At 33.1% G+C, this 22,374-nt stretch overlaps 2 protein-coding genes and 1 long non-coding RNA gene across 3 annotated transcripts; 1 reads left to right on the forward strand and 2 right to left on the reverse strand.

Annotated features, from left to right (window-relative positions):
- Positions 1–6,172: 6,172 nt before the first annotated feature.
- Positions 6,173–8,418, forward strand: LOC125830467 (uncharacterized). The gene is made up of 4 exons (XR_007443143.1): positions 6,173–6,313; positions 6,555–6,610; positions 8,001–8,042; positions 8,124–8,418. It is a non-coding gene; the product is annotated as an uncharacterized LOC125830467 (long non-coding RNA).
- Positions 8,419–8,869: 451 nt separating this feature from the next.
- Positions 8,870–12,927, reverse strand: LOC125830367 (sulfite exporter TauE/SafE family protein 3-like). Its single transcript, XM_049509551.1, has 12 exons — positions 12,633–12,927; positions 12,349–12,508; positions 12,005–12,193; positions 11,868–11,941; positions 11,722–11,772; positions 10,243–10,341; positions 10,040–10,120; positions 9,883–9,933; positions 9,476–9,748; positions 9,290–9,383; positions 9,078–9,218; positions 8,870–8,955 (listed from the first exon to the last, which is right to left on the reverse strand). The coding sequence occupies exons 1-12, from the start codon at positions 12,807–12,809 to the stop codon at positions 8,870–8,872; spliced, it is 1,476 nt and encodes a 491-aa protein (XP_049365508.1). The 5' UTR covers positions 12,810–12,927.
- A 2,513-nt stretch (positions 12,928–15,440) lies between these two features.
- LOC125830368 (disease resistance protein RPS2-like) lies at positions 15,441–22,270 on the reverse strand. Its single transcript, XM_049509552.1, is given in 6 exon segments — positions 15,441–15,578; positions 15,745–15,766; positions 15,768–16,246; positions 16,863–17,357; positions 17,568–18,065; positions 19,703–22,270. Coding segments are annotated over 6 exon segments (4,200 nt in total).
- Between the last annotated feature and the right edge of the window lie 104 nt (positions 22,271–22,374).

A 22,374-nucleotide genomic window follows, 5' to 3' on the forward strand; every position in this document is an offset into this window, starting at 1 on the left:
TATATAAGTATTTACTTTCTGATTGCGTTGTTGCACGAAAAAAAATTGAAAAGGGGTGCTTGAAACTTGAAAGTAAATGAAATTGATTATATTTCTTAATCCTTATTAAAATCTAGCTCAGACATGTATGATGCATCCTTCCAGTATTACTATTTGTTTGTTTTTGTTAAGAGTAGAAGATTAGTCTTCTCTTACATTGACGTAGTTCATGACTGCTTATTCTTTCATTCATCAGTATGAATTAGAGCTGGAGAAGCTTGCCATGGAATTGGAGGAGGATAGAAGATCACAGAAAGAGTGAGAACAATGCATCATTGAGCAAAAAAATAATAATTCATAATCTCACTTATCATACATCTGTTAAAATATGTGAGTTCGGCTGTTGTGAACTTCCTTAGACTATCTCGTCTCTTTGAATTGTCCCGAGTTTAGCTCTTTTTTAGAATTTCAGGTGATACTCCACTTAGGACACAACAAGATGCTTGGATTTCATCTAAATCAATCCATGCTTTTGGTTTGGTTAGCCATTTTCTTAAATATTTCTCCCATTTTGAAGCCTAAGTTGTTTTGGGAGTCTTTAGGTCTGTTGTGGTGATTGTTGTCTTTGTGTGTGTTCAACCTTCTTAACTTTAGTAAGTGTCATCTTCTGCAGGATTTAAATTTCCCAATTAGCTTCTTCGCATTAAAATGTCAAGTTTTCGAGGTCTATGGTGCTCTTTTGACTGGTAATACGTCAATGTCAAGATTTGTTTGATCATCTTGGATATGCCTATCTCCCTTTTCACTGATTTTATTATCTATGTACAAAAATCGTATGTTTATATTTATTTGAGTTGTTTTTACCTATGAAATGTGCCTTTAAAGTTGAAATTATATCACCATATAACCATACTAAATAGTATTAAACATATGGACTATGGTTGACTGGATTTTTTTCCGAAGAATATTCGTTGGAACAGAAAAGTTACAACAATGTCAGGGAGGAGTTATAATTATGATCACACCTCTGAAAATGTATGCACTGAACCAAAAAGTTAGACGAGTGAGTTATTTAAACTATATAGTGTGATCAAGATGAAGAGTAGTGAACATGTTGGTGGAGATTTTGTAAAATTTCTAAATGTAAGGTCCCTCCCCACAGTGTCCTGGTAGTTCACAACTATATTTGTACCTGGGGTAAAGACTGCTCAGAGTGGAGTTCAAGTGCAAGAACAAAAGCCATAAACAAAAATAGGTTGATAGAATTTAGTAACTTCTTGATTGATTCAAAGCTAGAGCTCACTAAGATTGTTGATCTTTATAAAAACTTTTACTTATTATTCGTATTTTTATTTTTTGTCTTATGTATTTTTTTGTATAAAAATGTTTATTATGGTACTTGGTTTCTCGAACATATTTCCTAGGTAGATCAAACACAATAAATTATATTAGAATTTAACTTGTTGGGTCCGTGCTTAGCACAGGCAAGAATCATCTAGTATGTATATATATATATATGCACAACAACATATCATCTTTAATCGCTTAAACACTACAAATACAATTTTGTTTGAGACTAATCCATAATTTTGAATATTTTATTTTGTATTTCAAATTGATATTTATTATATATGCCTAAAATAATTATATATATACATATTCATATGTAGATCTAATGAAAGTTGAAGGAGTCTTATTATTTTAGTTGTTCTTTTCTTCTTTTATTTATGTTTGAAACATATTTTTTCCATATGGAGTAGGACATTTTCGCCATGTTATGCAATTAAAAGTATCATTAACTTATAATATTACAAAGTTACACCTTTAATATATATATATATATATATATATATATATATATATATATATATATATTTATTTATTTATTTATTTATTTATATATTTATATATTTATATTTATATTTATATTTGAGAGGGAATTTAGTATGTAAATTTGTTAGTGTAACATTTAAAAAATTTATATATTTAAAATTAATATTTATTAAAATTTTAAAAATTTCACAACACACACGTATGACAAATTATTAAGATTTTAAAAGTTGAATTGGACAAAAATAAATTATATTTGGTTGTGTTCTTTTAGCTGCTTATTATTATTTGATTGTCTATGCTTTTTATTTTTATTTATTTCATTTTACTTTTTTTCACATACTAAGATACATATAGCAGTAATATAATATATGCTTTTAATTATATATGATTCTTGTTTATGGTTGCAGCAATAAATATATGAGGAGTTGTGTTGTAACAAACAAGATTATCATAAATAATAATTAAATATTTTTCTCTTTTAATCATGATAAAAATTAATATTATTTGATATAATTTGTGCAGATATATATTTGCCTCTTCTCAAATATATATTTGTTTATTTATTTATTTTATGCCCTTGGGTAATATTCTATTTGTTTTGCTTAGGGATAAGGGTCTGAAAAATACCCCAACTTTGGTCAAATTTGTTGTTGCGATACTAAACTTTCATGAGGACCTATTACCTCCCTAGACTATTTAATATCGTATTTTAAGCATATATGTTTGCTCACGTGGACATAAAAAATAATGCAAAATTATAAATAGCAATGTGTCCACGTGGGCACATATATACCTTTAAAAATACACTATTAAATAGTTCATGGGGTAAAAAATATGGTATTAAATAGTCTAGGGAGGGAATAGGTCCTTGTGAAAATTTAGTATCGCAACAACAAATTCGACCAAAGTTGGGGTATTTTTCAGACCCTTATCCCTTTTGCTTATATTGATTTTTTTGTTTTTAATTGCATTGAACTAGCTTTACTGATCATTTTAAATTTAATTTCTTTTTATGTGGTGGTCTTGATCGGATAATCCAAACAATAAACATTGGAGTTTGTTGGTGAGATCTAATTTTATATTTAATTGATTTTAATTAAATTTTAGCTAAAATCTTAATTCATGTATATTAATTTGGTTATTGTTTTTAATTTTTATTTTATTAGTACAATTCAAAAGAACAAGTATGAGGCAATATTTTTTGGGCTCATTCAAAATTCATGGACATGATTAATTGGATCAACTTAAAGCCCATAATATATCCATAAAAAATGTTACAACTCATCAAAAAAGTTATAACTCTTCGAAAATTTCACAAGCCTTCAATGTGAAAAGGTGTCTGCCATTAATATAATATAATACACATAATTAAAAGTAATACAATATAAAATATAGAAAACATACTATATTTTGTGTTTTAAGTTTGGGGTTATTGTAATAATTTAATTATTAATTTAAGTAGTTCATTCTTTAAAAGTAGTATAGATAGATATAAAAAAAAAGATTGATATAGATTGGTCTAATTTTAATTTGTGAAATTTTAAAAAATAAAGAAGACTTTTAATTTAAGGATCATATGTAGAATATATAAAAATATGGGAAAAGGGTTCGAAAAATATTCCAACTTTGGCTGAAATTGCTATTACGATACCAAACTTTATGGAGGATCTTTTACCCACCTGCACTATTTAATAGTGTATTTTAAAGGTATATATGTGCCCACGTGGATACGTTACTATTTATAATGATGCAATATTTATAATGTTCACGTGAGCACATATATACCTTTAAATTAAAATACACTATTAAATAGTGGATGCGAGTAAAAGGTCATTTTCAAAGTTCGGTATTGTTACAGCAATTTCGGTCAAAGTTCGAATATATTTCAAACATTTTTCCCTAAAAATATCTTCTAACTTTGTGGTCTTAAAGATGTGCCCCCACCCAAGAAAAAAGAACATTCTATATTAAACTTAATAAAAATAAAAGTGCAATAAATAAATTGGAAACGAAAGAGTACTTATTAAATGTAGTTTGGACTCTTCAAACAAGTTTTTGATCAAATACTTATTCTCCAACAATTTGAGACTTTTTAGAATCTGAACACCAAGTTGTAATTTGTGCAACATAAAATCATTGAACTTCTTGTCATGTAAAAGTTGTTGCAAAAGTATAGTTTATGGCTATGAAAATGAGTACATATTAATTATCAAGATACTCTTCTCATTTGAAGTTGAGTTGTTTCATTCTTCTTGTTGCATCAATTTTTGTTGGTCTATCTAATTTACCCACAAAAAAAATATTGTAATTGCATAATTGAACAACTCTCACAATCTTCCTTGTTTTAAGAAGAAGAATAGAAAACTTACAAAATTCGTAGTTTAAAAGTGTGAGAGACCCCCTCTATTTATAGACAACAAAGAATGATATGAAAATGTGCTTATCGTGTCTTTTCAGATAGAGCAACTTACAAATATGACTATATTTATAGGGTTATTGAAGTTCAATAGCTATAAATGTGTTATTTACTAAAAATGACTACACAATCTTTTCAGATAAGTCACAATTCTTCAGAAAAATCACAACTTTTTGAAAATGTCATAACTCATCGAAAAAGTCATAACTCTATAAAAAAGTCACAATCCTTAGAAAAAATCACTACTCATCAATGTGAAAAGGCGTCTGCTTTTAATTTACTATAACGTAAATAAATATAATATTAAATATAGAATCTATATACTAAATTGAGTGTTTTAAGTTGGGAATATTATAGTAATTTAACATTCAACTTAGGGAGTTCATGCTTTTAAGATATTATAGATAGATAAGATACATATAGCGGTGATATAATAAATGTTTTTAATTGCATATGATTCTTGTTTATGGTTGCACCAATAAATATATGAGGAGATGTGTTGTAACAAGCAAGATTATCATAAATAATAATTAAATATTTTCTCTTTTAATTATGATAAAAATTAGTATTATTTGATATAATTGGTGCATATATATATATATATATATATATATATATATATTTACCTCTTCTCAAATATATATTTGCTTATTTATTTCTTTTTATGTGGTGGTCTTGATTGGGTAATCCAAACAATAAACGTTGGATTTCATTGGTGAGATCAAAATTTTGTATTTAATAAATTTTTATTAAATTTTAGCTAAAATATTAATTCATGTATATTAATTAATTTGGTCGTTGTTTTTAATATTTTAATAGGTTCAATGTATTATAACAAAATCTATAATTTATTTTATTAGTACAATTCAAAAGAAGAAGTATGAGGTAATATTTTTTGGGCTCATTCAAAATTCACGAACATGATTAATTGAATCAACTTAAAGTCCATAATATATCCATAAAAAATGCTTGACAAATATGATACTTAATCCATAGCAATCACTATTCTTTCGAACAACAAATCTGTTATACTTTATACTAAAATAGTAGATGATAAAAGCTCAAACAAAATTCCGCAGTACGATCACTTTTTCGTAAGTGGATCAAGTCCAATAATAATTATTCAGTAATCACTAATGAAAGTATTAACGAGACCAATTTTAATGACCCAATAATAACTTGGTTATGCCAAGATGGACATTGGAGAGTGTTGATTGACAATCTAAGAATTATGATTAACAATATTGTGCAGGAGTAAGGACTTCATGAAGTGAATCAAAGTCCAACACCCACTTCATTCATTTGTTAATACTGAAAATTAAAAATGTGCTGATTTTTTTCTAGTATCACAACAAATATATGGTTTGGACACCTTCTTTGATGGCGACAACATTAAACATGCTCTTAAATTTAAACGATTCAGTGAGTGTTGAATGATATAAATTGAGACTATGCCTAAAATAATTCCTATAATCTTAACAAGAATCGAAGAATTTTCTGAAAACGAGCCAATGAATCAAATATTATTCTAATTAACGCTCAATATAACAAAGAATGATCCGAAATTCAGACTAATTTTTTTTGTTGTAAATTATAGATTGATCCTAAATATTATTATAGTTGAGTAATAAGTAATTAAAGTGGAAAAAAAAGAAGAGAAAACCGTATGCATTCTTTTCATTTGTCTTAGTTTTGGTAAACAGAGTTACCTAGTACGTAGTGTTAATAAGAGATAACTAATATTTCGTGGAATTAATCGAGGTGCCGAAACCAGAAGAAGGCAAGTTGCTCAAGGAATATGCTAGCCCTACCTCCCAATTGGCTTATTCCTTCATTCAAATACCTAATAAACCCCTCAAATCTCTTATTCACACACTTCAATAAAGAGGATAAAATAGTAAAAAACCACTACTTTTATTCCTACTCCAATGATACAATAAAAAAAAATATTAGTATAAATCTTGGCACAATCCATCAAAATTACAACGCCACTTTACAAAAAAAGCTTATTTGGGTTAGGAGAGAGTTTTCATCAACAGATCCAAACTCTTAACCCTAGAAAATCAACCATGTCTTCCAAGCAAGGTACAGATTTGATCTTTTTTCGTTGTATAACAAACCTTGTATTGTTCTTGAAAGATTTGATTATTATTTTTTTGAATTTTTTTTTGTTGTTTTATTGTCGAGCTATGTTCAAATGGATATAATTTGTTAGATTTGATTTTTTTGTGCTTATAGTTGACCTAATTGATTTGGGGTTGATTTTTTTTCAAAAGGGTGTGAGAAAAGCTATAAGAACTATATTGATTTTGGTTTTGTTGAATAGGTGGAAAAGCAAAGCCTTTGAAGGCACCAAAGAGTGAAAAGAAGGAGTATGATGAGGTAATTCATGAAATATCTTTTTTTGTGATAATTTTACCTGATGTTTGGTTGTATAGATTCTTCTGTTATTTTGTAGATCTTGTGTTTTAACTACAATTTGTTTATTTAATATATTAACGACAACAACGGTGTAATCTTACAAGTGGGGGTTTGGGGAGGGTAGGATATGATGTAACCAAACCTTATCCCATCTTTATGGGGTCAATAGGTTGTTGCTGATAGACACTTTTGTTTCAAATATGGGTAATGGTGATTTGGTCTTTTGTTTGGATAGATATAGTCTGTATTTATGGGTGATGGATTGTTTGAATTGGAATAAAGGATTTGTGTACTGGACCTAAATTAATTTGGGATTGGCGCTAAGCGTGTGTGTGTGTGTGTGTCAGCTGAATTTTTCTGTTCTGTTTTGGGATAAGTGATCAGAAATAATTTTCTCTTGATGAAAAAACGAGCACTAAGATACTGCTGGATAATTTTAATAGAGATGTAGACAAGCTATAGGTCTTAGAATTTGTGGTTATAGTTATTCCTCAGCCCTATAGATAGCAAGGAGAAGGTTGGTAAGGGATACAGTCTGCAGAAGAAAACATGCTATTAGACTCTAGCAACTATTTTGCAAATAATAAAGGTATATTTTGTATCTGCATTAAAAAAAGTTATTATTTGGTTCTGGAAGATCTTTGAAAATAGAAAAGATATTTAAGGAGGAAAAGGAACATCAAAGGAAAAAGGTTTCATCCTGTCTTTCATCAGGGACAGATAGAGGGTCTGAATGGTCGATACAATGAATGGAAAATAAAAAAATGGCTTCATTGAAGTCCCTCATGGAAGAAGAATTGGCCTGACGTAGAAGGCAAAAAACATTTATACATTTATGGGGAATTTGTGTGAGTTAGGTTGGTTTTTCAGTAGGGTTGCAAGCAGTACAGATAGGGTGCACCATTCTTTTTTGTTGATGTGGGTGTGGGGAAGGGTGACCAGAATAAGGACTCAAGTAGGTCAACCTAACTAGTTTGGATTTGAGTCATAGTTAATTGATAGGTGCAAAGCAGGGTGGATATGTCACAGTTCTATCCCTGCCCCATATACTGTCATTGACATATCTAGATCAGTGAAGCTAATAGAGATTGTTATGCAAGATCTTCGGCTATTTTGAGGAATATATCTTTAGATGGACACACATTCAGAGATTCTCTGTTTGTCGGGATATTTATTGGTATCTAAGTTATGAATAAGGGAGAACAGGTGACTAATAATGAAACCTTTGTTATGGATTATGCTTCATGCTCAGAATTTGGTATCCACTAGATTAATTCCGTCTCTGGCTCATGAGCCTTACATGTGATACTTGCTGCTCTCTTTAACTTGTACGTGTTTGATTCATCTGCAGAATGACAAGGCTTTTCTTGCAAAGAAGAAGGAAGAAGAAAAGGTAACTCATTCTTCTTGTCATTGCAGCTTGTGATAGACTAATCATTATGGCTCAATTAACCCTCTCTTTGTGACCTTGCAGGCCCTGAAGGAGCTCAAGGCAAAGGCTCAGAAAGGGTCCATTGGTGGTGCTGGCCTGAAAAAGAGCGGAAAGAAGTGAGGATGTGATATTCTTCCTCCTAGTATTAAAAAGCCTTACCCATGGCTTGGTTTGGTGTTCTAAGTTCAAATAGTGTTACGTTTTTGTTAACTTTTGGGATGTTTCTATGTTGACTGAATGAATTAGGATGGGGCACTTGCTCCTTTCCAATATATACTGACATGTATTGTGGTGCCTCTGCCTATCAATAATTCATATTGGCGTTAATTTTGTGTGATATGTTGACAGACTCCTCGCTATAATGGATGTAATTCCAACCTCCCTGTTCTATGTTTGGCAAGTTTTATGCATGTCTTAAATTCCTAGCAGTGTGTCTTTTGCGTTGTTTATCATTCTGGGTTGACAGCCAAAGAGGTCCTTTTAACCTTTTGCTCTAATTGTCGATTATCTACTAAACCTTTTACCCTAATCTTCCTACATTTATGTCCTTTATAAGTTACATGTGGTGTTATGTCTTGGTTAATCATATTCTTCCCAATACATGGTCTATTTCTACCTCTCCTCAAACCACACCATGGCGAAAAATGAATTTATGGGGCACGTGAATTCGTAATTTTTTGCCATGCGTTACAAAAGACAGGATCAAATCCATAACATACCAACTTCTTTTTGCAAATACAATCAAAATCTGTTATAACAACTCCAGAAAAACACCAGTTATACAAAACTTAAGGCTTATATGCACAGATGTTATCAAACCCCATATACTGCCCTTTCTTGATCCTCTTAATCGCGTCTGCTATGCCTACACCACCTGTAACCAATACGATGAAATCAGTGCCACAACTAGTGAAGGAACCAGTCAGTTAATTGTTGCGCGATAGTTTCAAATTATAGCTTAAAATATGCAAACAAATGAAAAGAGAAGGAACTTGCCTAATGAGACTGCGCCAACAAAGATTGTGAAGGCCAAGATAAAGATGATCACAGATACTCTATTAACAGTGCGAATTATTTCATCTACGACATGGCGTCCTACCAAGGCAGCAACAGTGGTCACAGCTACGAAATACAAGGCTGCAAGATAGTGAGAGAATATATGATTGCTCAACTATCAACAATAAAAACCAACGTAGATCTGTCCTTACCATATGGTACTGGAAAGTGTCCTAGTAAGTAATACTGTATGACGGACATGGAAGAGGAGAATATCATCATAAAGTTAGCAGTGGTGCTAGAAACCTGCATTTGCAATGTGTCAATAGTTGCAACTTGGAAGTCAAAAAAGCTGATCTTTCTAAAACAAGAGTGATCAGGAGAAACAAAAGATGCACCTGAGGCAACATCCCTAGTTGTAGAAACAATGGAACCAAAATGAATCCTCGATGAAGACCTAGCAGACCACCAACTATACCTGCCAAAAAACTACAGCAACAGTAAAGGATCAACTGATGCGCTTTCCAGGTTATCACTTCTTTGCCACTTGACATGACCACCCTGTTTCCCATATACATGGTTATTACTTCTTTTCCACTTGACATGACCACCCTCGTTCCGTTATACAAGCAAACTGCTTCATATGCAGAAACTCCTACAGCAACAGGGACCTGAAAAGTAGAAAACAAATATTCTTGAATATGAAGAAGCTAATACCTCCTATATCAACCCGAAGCAGGAACAGGTGAGTGAAAATTGGAGAAAACACACAGACAGTATAGTTTACATTTCAAACAATAAGTACCTGTAAGAGATTTAAGATCCAATATGTCGTTGAACAAGTTGATGTATATGTCTGCACCCAAAAAATGATAGCTTCTAGTCAGAAAGTTAATAGTGCAGAAGATGGTCCTGAAAATGTGAAGGTATTATAAACAGAGAAGCAATTTAAAGCAATAAACCTTAACAATATGCAGAACGAGGAAAATGACCCACACAGCAATAAGTATGCTGAAATCCTTCGTATACACAACCTGGAGAAGCTCAAGAAGTCAGCATTCCAGTATAGCGAAAGGCACATCAAGTTCAAAATAACTTGAGGTAATGTTTGTTTATGAAAAATTAGACATTGAGCATGTAGGTAGTCAAGTAAATTGATAGCGACAAATATGAAAGTGATCACCTCTTCATTTCTAATTCTTGGACCTCTAGGCAGAAGTTTGTACATAATATCTTCAGCACCAGCATCTGTTGCAGTTTCACATTACTAACTGGTCAAATATCTCTGTTGATACTTACATGATAAGAGTAGAGAATTTAAGCAATCTGTGTTCACATTGTCAAACCTTCATTTTCGTCTTCTTCCTCATATGGTTCTGTGTTCCAATACTTAACACCTCAAAAAAAAAAGGACTTGTAAGGAAGGGTTCAAGAATGGAAGGAAGGGTTCAAGGACGGTGGAAGAGTCCACGGTCAGTGAACCCATCCTTGAACACATGAAATTATGAAAATATGCATGTTCTTATGAAATTGATGAAAATGTTTTAAGATTTGCTTTGAGAGTGAAGCATCCATGTTGTTGTTGTGAAAGGATTTCTCACATACACATGAAAGTAAGATTGTGAAAGGATTTTCTCACATACACATGAAAGTAAGATTGTGAAAGGATTTTCTCACATAAAGGGTTCTTAAGGTTGAAAGACTTTCTCACCTAAAATGAACCAATGTTAAGGAGCTATTCTAATAATGAGGCAAGAGGCGATTACCCATGACCTCCAATGATAAGACAAGAGGCAATTACCAATGCCTCATGAATGTTAAGAAAAGATAAGACTAATCAAGATTCCGTGGGATTTATGCTTAGCACCGAGTGGACAAGTGGCGATTACCAATGTCCCATAAACTATGTGCCACCATAGGTTGTCTAGATAGACATTAGCTAGTGGATCCACATAAGCTAGAAGTTCATGGTTCTTACCTTGACAAGTAAGAACACCTCTTTTCGGTGTGGGGTAGACACCGGATTCCATGTTTTAGCTCACATGGTCTCTGTGTCGATAAAAAGGTAAATCTCCCACAATAATGAACTAAGGTTACTTCAAGAAGTATCTCAATGTTTATTTGCATTGACCATGATTATGCTTTATGTTTTCATACTCTTACCTTATGTTTAACTTGGTCTATGCATATCATAAAAATGTCTGTTTAGCATGATTTACATAACTTTTATGCATTGCTATCATACTTGGTACATATTTGTACTAACACATACTCTTGCCTACATTTTCCCCAAATGTAGGGACTAGGGCGTGGTGACTCTTCTCCCTCCACTCGTGGCTAGTAGCTACACTTAGAGCATTTGAAGACTTGGTGAGTCCTCATGGTTTGAGGACGGCATTCATTTTGTTGCTTTATGTCTTTTCTTTATCAGGGATTGTATGTGATGTACGGGTTACGTCCCGATCACTCTTGATGTACTAGATGACTTTGAGACTATATAGACTTCCGCTTCATTTTATGAAACTATTTGATATGAATTGTCTTTTAAATTCTCTCGAATTTCTATTATCTTGTTTAATGTATGCTAAGTGGCTTGTGTAGGGTCTCTCAGGGTCCTTTACACCATGCTACGCCTAGGGTGTACCTTGGGTTGTGACAAATACTCACTGGGAGGTACCAAGTATTTGGCGGCCATCTGAACGTAAAAGAAACACGAGCGAACAATTTATCAGAAAAAACACATATTTCTAATGCACATTACAATCAGAAAGAAGGTTCAAAGAGATTAACCTTATCCATTCTGTTTTCTTCTTTCCATGCTTCAACACCCTTGAAGAATGACCTAGTTGATGGAACTGAAGTCCCTTAACCAATCAGGAAAGCTATATCGACAATATGGGTAGGAATCACAGCTGAATCATCGTTACCTATGATAAGAATGATCAACATAACTATAACTATCCACTCAGCAAAAATAACGTTAAGAACAACTCCGATACTGATCCCTAGCAACAGCATTGGTGTTAAAAGAAGGGCTAGATCAGAATCAATGATAGGGTGTTCAATTATTGGATGGCTTAGCAACACAGTTGCCACTGATACACCTGTTATCATACCTGACAAAGAAAACAGAATATAACAACAACGATAATATACACAGTGAAGTGAAACAAGAAGTATTAGCGCGAGAAATAATCTAGCATAAACTTGGGAGTCACAAATCAGCATACAAGCAAGACAAGCATGATGATTATGAATATTTGATTCTTACATATTGAAATTGCAGTTGATGCTATTGGATCAAACCCAATGATCAAAATAAGCATGGGAACAAAGATACCATCTCCCCTATCATCTCCTAAACTCCCAAAAATGACAGCAAAGAATCCAACGACAGAACCAACAATTACTCTCCACCCAAATTCCAAGTCCTGAAATACATATCACACTTGAGTAATAACATCTACCACAAGATCACATAAACGGCTACACCTTCAAGTTGTCAATTAAACAAAATGATCCTTACAAAAAATCTTGATGTTTACGTGTACTTACGGGCCAAAAATGTTGGTAATGCATTTTAGCCTTGTGAAGCAGAAGCTTGAACAGTCCTGATTCAAAGTCATCACTTGTTGCATCATTTGCAATTCGCTCAGCAGACGCGAAAAGTGCAAAAGCTAGAACAATCACTCCAACTACATATCCTGTCAATGCCTTCCCTATTTCAGCCATCAATTGGTATATTTATAAACCAGCAGCACCCTTTTGAGGCAATCAAGATTAGAACATCATTGACCAAAAAAGCAAGCTGAGAACAAGAAATGATAGATCATTACACTTAACCAACTAACTATTTTTGAACTATAATGGCATCTTATGCTTAAAAATTCCTTCTTTAATTTTGTCCTTTTGGTTCTGATCTTTTTATCTATATAGAAAATCTACTACTTGCTGTAGTTGGTTTGTTGAGAGGTAGGATAAAATAATAACAAATTGGATGGTTGCATGATTAAGATTGACATTAAATGCTTCATAAAATAGTTTATTTCATTTCACATTGCTTAGGATGAGTAGTTACAATGTGAACTTCTTCAGTAGTTTCAATGTTAAAGTAAAACAATGAAATATTATTTTAAGTAAAATTATATGTTTTACTCATAAATCTTTTTTCATGGTCTACAAATTATTGGGTCATATGTGGTATAGGAACAATAGTTCCAAAACCTAGTTGATTTGCTTCAAAATTATATACCGTTTATTATATAATATATACTCCAAAGATACGACAAATGTAATTTTTTAAAGTTGAACCATTGTATTTTGCTTATAATATGAAAATCTATGCCATTATAGCCATTCTATAGATTGTTTAGATTATCCTCGTTGTTCTCTATCATAGGTTAGGTTAGGTTAGGTCCATGTCCCCCTCTGCTTTTATAACTTTTTGGATGTTATAGACATGGTACGGGTCAAGCCTAACCCCCCACCACACTATTAAAGTTTAATTGAGACACGTGCTCTTGAACTCATTTAAATTTAATTGTACCATTTTTAGGATAAACATTGTGACTTAGTGATTAGTGAAGGCGAAAATAGACCTTGGGAGATCAAGGATCAAATCCATCACAAACCAACTTCTTTTGCAAATAAATTCAAAATCTGTTACAAGAAGTTCATAACAACACTAGTTATACAATACTTTAGGATTATGTGCACAGATGTTATCAAACCCCATATACTGCCCTTTCTCGATCCTTATAATCGTGTCTTCTATGCCTACACCACCTGTAACCAAATACGTGTAGACAATACAACGAATCAGTGACACAACTAGTTAAGGAATGAGTCAGTTAATTGATAAGAGAGAATTTCAAATTATAGCTCAAAATATGAAAGTGAAATGAAAAGAGAAGGAACTTGCCTAGTGAGAGTGCACTGACAAAGATTGTGAAGGCCAAAACAAAGATGACAAAGATTCATAAACATCCTTGTTTTGATCAACAACTATGTTGTTTTGTGGTGGTTTAGTATCTACTATTGGCGCTTGTGTTTATGCTCTTGTGCAAATTAATCAAACACACAAAAGCCAACAAATTTTAGTATAAGAGAACTCACAAATTGAAGGAAATGATAGAATCTCACATGTCTGAGTGACATTTCAAATAAGAATTTTACTTGAATACACCGGCAATGTAAACAACTCTTACATTATCAATGTATTTTACTGGAAAGTACAAGTCAATGCTACCCCATATAGTTACAAGTTGAGTCAACTAACGTGCGTGCAAGCCGACATAGGCACCATGGCTATAAAAAAGGGATAAATGCATGTTAGATGTTAACTGACATCACAATAGTCTTGAGCAGATAATGCTTGGAGCTTTGAAATATACAAGAATGCCATTAGCAATGAGCAATCAAAATAATAATTGTAGGCAACTGGTGACTACAAAAATCAAAGAAGAATTTTTAAACAAAGACTTCACTTTTATTCTTCAGTTCACATGCCAAAACATTGTTCATTCATCTTGTTTACACCTAATATGTTTTTGTCTCAATATTAAAGACCTTTTGGACCCAATATTGAGCCAAAATACAATATAACATACCCATCACAAGCAGTAAGATAACTATTTATAGGCTTTCTTTTGATGCTATAGATAGACCTCGATTAAATATGGATGAACGTACACTCAAAAAAGTGTGCATTAAAATCTCTCAAAACGATATAGAATGCAAGATGTCTTGAGAAAATACGCTACATGTTAGATATTAAATGTAATGAAAGAAGAATTTAGAACCACATGCAGATTCAAGCTCGACTAATAAGATATCAAAGCGGCCTGACAAAACGCAATAGGCTGCTACTCTAGGCAGTAGGCTCGCGTCACTTCTTCAAGATCTGCCCCTTCTTTCAAAAATTAACAAACCACGCTGTAGTATCAGGTGATGTTCGATCTAACTTGGACTATTTCATCAAATACGTATTTACTTGGACTATTTCATCGAATACTTATTTCCTTCCTAGCTAGCTTTGGATTCATAGACATCACTAGCTTCTGCCATGAGTAGGTTTGGCATTGTTGCCATTCTCAGTTTTCTGTTGAATGCCTCTCAAAGTGAGAGAGTCTTTCCATTATATAGAGAGTATAAAGATTACACATCTCTAAAGTCTGTCATTCCTATCCCTAAAGATCAACTATTCTATCTCTATAAATCTGCTTTTCAATCCCTCTAAACCTGATTTGTTATCCCTCCAAATCACCTATTCTATCACAATATTTATTTCTCTGATTCTACAACAAATCTATATGATAATACTAATTTATAACACTATATAATTACATTAATATATACAATTATTTAGATGTCTATCATGCCAACAACCATCAACCCAAAATCACGTTTCACCCTTTCGTAGTCATCGGAAGCTTCAGATTTGTCGCCAACAATAGCTTCAGATTTGTCACCATTGGTTGTGCCTTGGCTAGCTTTTTGTTCCTGGGAGCAAAGAATAGTGATGCTTCAGATTTCTAATTAAAATTATTGTAGAAGGAAGTTGCTTCAATTGACAAACATAAATAAGTATCTGAATATTACTATAAAGTTAAGACGGAAAGAGAGCACTAGAGTTAATTAGTTATACAGCTAGCGGCACTAGACAAACCTTAGAATTGAACCTCTGTTGTCCATTTATTGAGATCATCTACTTTCACTTCATAATCATCATTCAAGCATTCGAGACTTGGTGTACTCACAGATATTCCCTGTTGGACAAACGTCTTCATTTCTGGGCAATCATCAATCCACACTCTTATGAGAAATGGAAATTTAAGAGCATGCTCCGTCAGAAAGAAATGCCCCAGCTTAGGTAGCTGTTCAAGACCCAAGTCTTCCAACAGGGGAAATAAGGTCATGATTACTTCTCCTTGTTATTCCTCTTTTGTGATCACTTCTTCCATTGATTGACAATCATATATAGCTAGTATTCGGTTATTCAGAAGACTTCTGGCCACTGATGGAGACATCAAGTTTCTCAATTTTCCACAATGCCATAGTTCCAATGTTTCAAGGTTGCTAAAGTGGGCAGTTGGATGTTGATGAGAGTATAGAGCACTTATACTGTTAGTCTTCTCGATATATAGATATTCCAGGCTCGGACAAGAAACCTGCAAACGTTGAAGGGATGAAGTAGCAAACTTTATTATTTTGTTGCAAATTCACTTGGAGCTCTAAATTACTATACTTGTGGATTTATTCATCTTTAACCTTTTTCTACTTAAACAAAACAATGAGACATTTGAAGAAACTGCCATTAAACTTCATTTTCTTTTAGAGGTAACGGTCAATATCACACTTATCTATATGGTGCGGTAAATGAGATTGCTTCTTTTTTAGTCACATGTTACGAACTTGAATGTCTGTATATTGTGTGAATTCAAATTAGTTGGACTTTAATACGGATACTGAATACAAAAAAGGCTAATAATATTACTTCATCTGTCCTATTTTTATGTGACACTATTTAACTTGACACGTGGTGGTGGATGAGTTGGTCTTGGAACACCAATAATATTGCAAGAAACAAAGTCGTTCACACTTAACAGTAGTTAACTACAAAACTGACGAGGGACCTACGTCTCACCAATCAAATTCTACATTATTTTTTGAGATAATGTATTAATGTATGACACAAATATATATATATATATATATAATAATAATAATAATAATAATAATAATAATAATAATAATTAGTTATACAACTAGAGGCACAAGACAAACCTTAGAATGGAACATGGCTTTATTGAGGTCAACTACTTTCACCTCATCATCATTGTTCACATTTTCGAGACTCGGTGTGTTCACAGATATTCCCTGTTGGACAAACGTCTTCATTTTCGGGCAATCATCAATCCACACTTCTCTGAGAAATGGAAATTTAAGAGCATGCTCCGTCGGAAAGAAATGCCCCAGCTTAGGCAGATTGTCTAGACTCAGGTCTTCCAACCGGGGAAATAAGGTCATGATTCGTTCTCCTTGTTGTTCCTCTTTTGTGATCACTTCTTCCATTGATTGACAATCATATATAGCTAGTATTCGGAGATTCAGAAGACTTCTGGCCACTGATGGAGACATCAAGTTTCTCAATTTTCCACAATGCCATAGTTCCAATTTTTCAAGTTTGCTAAAGTAGGCAGTAGGATGTTGATGAGAGTATAGAGAATTTATACTGTTAGCCTTATTGATACATAGAAATTCCAGGCTCGGACAAGAAACCTGCAAGCGTTGAAAGGATGAAGTAGCAAACTTTATTATTTTGTTGCAAATACACTTGGAGCTCCAAGTTACTATACTTGTGGATTTCTTCATCTTTAACCTTTTCTACTTAAACAAAACAATGCGACAGTTGAAGAAACTGCCATTTAACTTCATATATATATATATATATATAATAATTAGTTATACAGCTAGAGGCACAAGACAAACCTTAGAATTGAACATGGCTTTATTGAGATCATCAACTACTTTCACCTCATCATCATTGTTCACACTTTCGAGACTCGGTGTACTGACAGATATTCCATGTTGGACAAACGTCTGCATTTCAGGGCAGTCACGAATTCTCACTTCTCTGAGAAATGGAAATTCAGTAACACGCTTTGTCAGAAAGAAATGCCTCAGCTTAGGCAGTTCTTCAAGCTCCAACATTTCCAACAGAGGAAATAAGGTCATGATTTCTTCTCCTTGCTGTTCCTCTTCTGTGATCACTTCTTCCATTGACACACAATTGTATATTCGTATTCTTCGTAGATTCAGTGCACCCCGAGCCACTGTTGGAGACATCAAGTTTCTCAAGTTTCTACAATACGATGCTTCCAATGTTTCAAGTTTGCTGAAGTAGGCAGTTGGAATTTGGTGAGAGCATAGAGCACTGATGCTTTCAAGTTTCCAGATGATTAGCTCTTCCAAGTTGGGACAAGAAACCTGCAAACGTTGAAGTATTATAAAGCAATTATTATAGTTTCAACCGTTCATTTTTTAGAAACGTCCCATAAAAACACCATTATTTTTCAAAATATGAAAGAAATCGTTTAAGGTCAAATTACTCAAACAAAAGAAGTATTTTATAAGCATCTCCAGAATAACATTCTTTAAAATCTTTTTAAATGATATACAATACAAGATCACATGCATCAGAAAATAAATCTACTTATGAAATATATATATATAATAAAAACAAACCTCAAAAGAACAAGTACAAGCAAGGGGGCTACGTCTTACCTTATTAATCCTATCGAGGCGTAAAAAATAAAGAATTTAGAATGAAGATAAAGATTCAGAATTTGAAATTTATAGATATCTCTGATGACCTCAGGTTAATATCCAAATTTATTTTGAGATAATGTATTAATGTATGACCTCAGGTTTTAATTAAGTAAATATAAATATGTTAACGAAGAGGGTAAATATGCACCTTGTATTAGACAGTTGGGTATATATGCACCACTTTATTAGCGAGAGGTATATATCTGCTCTAAATCGCAAAATTGAGCAATATATTTGCTCATTTTTCCTTAATTCAATGAATAATTTGGGTATTATACATCTGCTTGTAAAATTTATCATAGATGTCTCATTTTTATTTTTATTTTTGCAGATACAAAATATAAATGAAAAGGGTCAAAAATGTCACTTTTCCTAATAAATATATATATATATATATATATTATTATTTTTTATTTTTTATTTTTTTTTATTTTTTTTATAACATTCTTTTCCTAATAATATTTTTTTTTATTAAGAAGTGTTTCAATTCGAAAAAAAATTGAAAATATTTATTTTATTATAATTATTTAAGTAAAAATTAATGATGGATTTACTATGACATATATTATCCGTTAAAAGGTGCATGAAATTATTGTATTTAAATTGATAAAATGATATTACGAAGAAAAAAGTTATTTTCTATTAGTTTACGAATAAGATTTGGTTAAAAAGAAAAGAAATAATTTATTTATTAGGAAAAGGAAATTTTGACCTATTTAGTAACAATAGAGATATTTTTGGATCAAACTATTAATGGCAAGGGAATTTTTGGACCAAAGTGTTGAGGGCAAAGTCATTGTCGGAAACAATGGACATTTTTGTTCCTTTCATGTAATTTAAGGGATTTTTTTTTTTACCCTTTTTTTAAAAATAAATTACAATATAGCAACCAAAAAAAATATCTTAAATTTATTCTTACTTTTTTTCTTCTTTTTCCATATCTATTTATTTTCACTCTAAAAATTGAAATAAGAATAAGAATCTCAAATAATGATAAGCAAATAAATTTATATAAGAGACATATTAAAAACTTAGCCGTTGAATAAAAAATTCAAAAAAAAATTCATGTGTGAGAAGAATCAAATATAGCCCTATATAACCTTTTTTAAATAAACTTCAAAAAGAGTATGTCTGATTCATTTGTATTTAACAGTGAAAGAATAGACTTTGTGTAGTAAATATCTTTAATGCTCAAGTAAAATTAAATTCATAAAAACCCTCAAAATAAAAACTGAAAAAGTAAGCTCATTTCATATTTTAAAAAAAGTCTTTATTTTTTATGATAAGAAGCAAACCTTTTCGTCAAAAAGAGGATTTGAGTGAGTGATGGAGCTGTTGACCGTAGGCCACAAATTTTGGAACTCAGGTAAATAACTGAAGGTCATTTTCCGTAACTGAGGGAACTCAATGCCGTCAACATTGTCACTGCAAAAGTGAGTGAGGCATACCAGAGATTGAAGCTCCAACTCATATAAATTGGGGAACTTGATTACTTCATGTGTCGTCCGAGAGATGTTGAATATATGTGTCACTAAATCACAATCAGAGAGGCGGAGACATTTCATGTTCTGAAATTCATTCAGTTGCAACTCAGTCAACACATTATTAGAGCCCTCTCCATGTGAATTTGCATATTCACTCTCCTTCAACAGGTGGCAGATCCAATCACCCAATGGGGTGGTCTCCATGACCTGGAAAGCAATACTCTTGTCATAATCATCCATGCTCTCTTCGTAAGCATACCCCACTTTAATAGTGTAACGTGTCAACTTGGAGGGAAGGACCAACTTATTGTAAATCACATCTCTGGCACATTGATCTAACGTCAGTGCAGTCAATTTCGATAAGGATTCCAGTTCCCTCAAGGTGGAGTAACTACAATCTTCTACTCCCACCAAATGTAGTTCCTCCAATCGAACTAGTCTTGATAAGACACCTGTTGAAATCCTTTGAAGTGTTTTATTCTCATTCCAAAACTCTAATACAATTAACTTGGTCAAATTTCCTATCTCCTCTGGCAGCTCATCTAACCGAGTATCTCTTATGCTTAGAATTTCTAAATTGACAAGTTCCCCAATAATAGATATGTCATCCAACTTTAAATTAATCAGACGCAGCGTCCTCAAACTCGATAACCTCTGAATGGATGCTGGAAAAGGACAAATGGAGTACTCATCATATCTACTCAGGCTTAAGACTTTGAGTTCACCCATGTCATTAAAAAAATTATCCTGTAATTTGAATAGATTTTCAAAACAGAGTTTCAGCATTAGAAGCTTCAGTTTTGGGCAAAATATTGGTCTAGGAAGCTCCTCAAATTCATTTGCAACTATTGACATGTGATTGTATTGCTCGTAAGAGTCTTTTTTGGGGAACTCTTTTGAGTTCACATCATGCCTTACCATAAATATATGCTCTTCCTCAGATGCAATATATATAGCCACGTCACGTACCACATCATGCATTTTGACATAGTTTTTGTTTGAACCTTGGCATAACAAGAAACTGTCTTTCAATATTTCTATCAAAAGACACACCCTATTTCTTGCATGTTCTAAATTGTTCATTTCTGAAAAAATGCCAAGCCCCATTCCATATCTAAGTAATTCTTCAATCCAAATATCACTATCTTCCTCAAACAAAGAACAAAGCAAAAAGAGGTACCTGGCTTCATCACTTTCCAAGTGATCATAACTTAGCCTCAGAGGTCTATACACCTTTGTGTGCACTCCAGGGATATTTCTTGTTTCTGCACCACGTAATTGCTTAAGGGCATCCTCCCAAGAAGGCTTGGTTTTACGCTTTAGTGCTCCTGCAACTGTAATAATTGCAAGCGGCAACCCCTTGCATTCTTTGGAAACATCTTTTGCTATGTCAAGCAGAGAAGGATCGTCGACTGAATTACCGATTTTCTCCTTGAAAAGGATCCATGCTTCCTCTTCAGGTAAAGTTCCAATTTCCATGATCTTCTGAGCCTTCATTATATCACAAACAGGTCGGAGACGTGTCGTCAATATAACTTTGCACCGGTAGTTGTGGTTGCTACCGGTGGGAATTCCAAGTTTCTCTAGATCATGAAGAGCCTCCCAAACATCATCCAAGATTACAAGAGTACGGCTGTTGTGATCCATTAACCTTGTACGCAGCTGATCTCCACGACTCCACAAATCATCCCCTTCTAATGTAAGCCCGACCCCTCTTGCGATCTCATCCTGAATTCTTTTAGGATCTGGTTGTTGACTGACAATTAACATAACAACATCATTGAACAACCTTTCTTGTTTCGCCTTTTGTCTGATTTTCTCAGCCAGTGTCGTCTTACCAACACCACCCAGACCACATATCCCAATAATAGTGACCCCGTCATCGTTCAAAGCTGCCATGACCTCATCCTCTTGCAATTTTCTAGAATCAAACTCCTCAGCACTGTTGATAGGTACAGGTTCATTTCCAACAGCAGGATAGCAGAAAACAGCATAATCTTTACCTTCATTTCGAAGTTCAATCAACTCCAACGCAATTTTCTTAGCTCTCCTGCTCAGAGAGTAACGTGACTTCAAGTTTGGACACCAATTATATCTTTCAACCTTAATTCTACCTCGTCGCATTACAGCTGCCACCTCAGCAGTAGTGGTAGCAACACTAGTAAACCAAGCCTCAACATTGGGTGAAATGACTTGTAAGTTTCTCTGGTTTGCTTCCGCTCTTTGATGCACCCCAATTCTGATATCCTCCAGCTTTTCAGATTCATTTTCCATGGATCTGATGTTTCTCTTGTAGTAAAAGAAATACCCAATCCCTCGCGTAACTGGCTGGATCAAGCAATCTGTTACCTTGTCCACAATAATAGATAAGATTTCCATAACTGATTAATTCTTCACTAGATTTCTTAGTTACAAGGTAGACTGAAAATTGGTTGAGAGTGAATTGAAAGCTGATAATTGCAGGGCTTTCAGGTAGGTACTAC

This window comes from Solanum verrucosum, unplaced genomic scaffold, assembly GCF_900185275.1.
Source record: "Solanum verrucosum unplaced genomic scaffold, falcon-dt-bn FXZP01000228.1, whole genome shotgun sequence".
In the NCBI taxonomy this organism is placed as follows: Eukaryota; Viridiplantae; Streptophyta; class Magnoliopsida; order Solanales; family Solanaceae; genus Solanum; species Solanum verrucosum.